Below are 3,014 nucleotides of genomic sequence, written 5' to 3' on the forward strand. Positions count from 1 at the left end.
TTTTTCCAAATTTAATTTAGTGCCTTTAGAATGAGATAAATTAATGCAAATAAGTGCTCGATTTCTTTTCCCTTGTTTTTGTTCTGATTGTTACAGTTCGTTTTGGATTATTGGTGGTTGGGTTTTTTGTAGGGGGTGAGTTTCTTCTTCAGTTGTGTTTTATATTACTATGGGAGATTTTTATTTTCGAGTGGAAAGGGAGGTTAGGTTAACAATGTAGGCTTAGTAAAAAGAGGTAGAACTCAATGATTAAAATGGGTTTTTTAAAAATAAAAAATTGGTTTAGATTGACTACGTTTACTTTATAAATAAAAATTATATATTGTTGTGAACTTTCAGAACTATTAACGACTATGTTTTGTAGCGTTACATAACTGTTGAAAAGCCAATTCCTGTCAGGGCGGAGTTTGCATCTCATATCTAAAAATAGCATATATTTGAGGACATGCAAAAAGACGAGAAAGACCGAGTTAGTTCTGGTTTGTTCTGGAACGTTCGGTTGCTCCTCGGAACAGTATATAAGCGGCGTTCACAGTATGGCTGTCAGTTTATACAAAACCTTTAACGAGACACTTGGAACAGTGTAAGAAGAATTAGCACGAAACCTTTTGCTACAAGCGACGTTACAAGCAGCAGATTATATTATTACATAAGTACGAAGCAAGAAGACAGTTATCTAGGAAAAGATGGCAAACAACAAAGCACCCGCTATTGGAATTGACTTGGGGACGACCTACTCGTGTGTTGGAGTTTTTCAACACGGGAAAATCGAGATCATCGCCAATGACCAGGGAAACCGGACCACCCCGAGCTATGTGGCGTTCACAGACACAGAGAGACTGATCGGTGACGCCGCTAAGAACCAGGTGGCCATGAATCCACAGAACACCGTGTTCGACGCCAAGAGACTGGTCGGGAGGAAATTCGACGATTATTCCGTCCAGAGCGACATGAAGCACTGGCCGTTTAAAGTGATCAACAGCGCCGGTAAGCCGGTCATTCAGGTGGAATACAAAGGTGAAAACAAGGTGTTCACACCTGAAGAAATCAGCTCTGTGGTGCTCACCAAGATGAAGGAAACGGCGGAAAGTTACCTGGGACAGAAAGTCACAGACGCGGTAATAACGGTTCCAGCGTACTTCAACGACGCCCAACGACAAGCGACGAAAGATGCCGGGGTAATCGCCGGACTCAATGTTCTCAGAATCGTCAACGAACCCACAGCGGCAGCTCTCGCCTATGGACTGGATAAAAACCTTAAAGGTGAGAAAAACATTCTCATCTTTGATCTCGGTGGCGGCACGTTTGATGTGTCAGTTCTGACTGTTGACGAGGGGTCTATATTTGAAGTGAAATCCACCGCTGGAGACACCCACCTTGGGGGAGAAGACTTTGACAACAGAATGGTGAGTCATTTCATCCAAGAGTTTAAGAGAAAGAACAAGAAGGACATTAACGGCAGTGCACGTGCTGTTCGACGTCTACGAACTGCATGTGAGCGCGCCAAACGTACTTTGTCCACTAGTTCTGAAGCCAGCATTGAGATCGACTCACTTTTCGAAGGAATAGATTTCTACACCAAAGTGACGAGAGCTCGTTTTGAGGAGCTGTGTGCGGATCTATTCAGGGCCACCTTGGAGCCCGTAGAAAAAGCTCTGAAAGACGCCAAGATGGACAAATCTAGAATTGACGAAATCGTTCTCGTCGGAGGATCAACAAGGATTCCAAAAATCCAAAACATGTTGAAGAGCTTCATGAATGGCAAGGACCTGAACAAGTCTATAAATCCGGACGAGGCTGTGGCATACGGTGCGGCAGTGCAGGCGGCAATTCTCAGCGGTGACAGCAGTGACATCATCAAAGATGTCTTACTGGTTGACGTCGCTCCTCTTTCTCTGGGTATCGAAACGTCCGGAGAGGTGATGACGAAACTGATTGAGAGAAACACCACAGTGCCAACGAAAACCTCGCAGGTGTTTACAACGTACTCGGACAACCAACCAGCTGTCACTATTCGCATCTTCGAGGGTGAGAGAGCTTTAACTAAAGACAATAACCTCCTTGGGAAATTCGATCTCACTGGGATACCCCCAGCGCCGAGAGGAGTTCCTCAGATCGAAGTCACCTTTGATATTGATGCTAATGGAATCCTGAACGTCTCTGCTGCTGACAAGAGCACGGGGAAGTCGAAATCCATCACGATAACGAACGACAGAGGTCGACTGAGCAAGGAGGAGATCGAGAGAATGGTGAACGAGGCGGAGAAGTACAGAGACGAAGACGACAAACACAAGGAGAGAATCGGCGCCAGGAATCAGTTCGAGAACTACCTGTTCAGCGTGAAGGGCGCGGTGAGCGAGGCGGGCGACAAACTGGAGAGTTCCGACAAGGAGGCGGCCGTGAAGGCGTGTGAGGAGGCCGTGCAGTGGCTCGATAACAACTCTCTAGCGGAGAAGGAAGAATACGAGTACAGGTACAAGGAGCTACAGAAACTTTGTTCGCCCATCATGGCCAAACTTCACGGACAGTCACAGAACAATGGACAGCCTGGCTTTAATTCTAACTCAGGAGCCAGTTCTAAAGGTGGACCAACCATTGAAGAAATGGACTAAGAGTCAAATACTGGATGATGGACTTGTATATATAAATTATGTGTATGATTGTGTGTATGATTGTGTGTATGTGGACTAATAACTAGTCACCAAACTGAGAAACATTTGTTCAAGAAAAGTTCATACGTCTTTTTACTAAACTATTTATATTATACGATTGTTATTTGTTATTTTGTTATGTAAAATAAATATTTTATTACATTTGAAATATATTTGTTATTTGTTTGTTTCTAGGTATGTTATTAATTAGTATAAATATTTCTAAAAGTCTATTAGATCATATTAAGTGATTTACTAGATTTTATCCCGACAGTATTTGTTTGAATACTACAACTGTTACATTCATCGATATGTCGAAGATGAAGTGGGTTAAATAATATTTGAGAATATTTTTACTATAAT

General features: G+C 43.0%; 1 protein-coding gene across 1 annotated transcript; it reads left to right on the forward strand.

Moving 5' to 3' along the window:
- The first annotated feature begins 571 nt into the window (after positions 1–571).
- LOC121374308 (heat shock protein 68-like) lies at positions 572–2,814 on the forward strand. The gene has a single exon (XM_041501365.1). The coding sequence runs from the start codon at positions 687–689 to the stop codon at positions 2,610–2,612; it is 1,926 nt and encodes a 641-aa protein (XP_041357299.1). The 5' UTR covers positions 572–686; the 3' UTR covers positions 2,613–2,814.
- The last annotated feature ends 200 nt before the right edge of the window (positions 2,815–3,014 follow it).

Source organism: Gigantopelta aegis, chromosome 6 (assembly GCF_016097555.1).
Source record: "Gigantopelta aegis isolate Gae_Host chromosome 6, Gae_host_genome, whole genome shotgun sequence".
In the NCBI taxonomy this organism is placed as follows: Eukaryota; Metazoa; Mollusca; class Gastropoda; order Neomphalida; family Peltospiridae; genus Gigantopelta; species Gigantopelta aegis.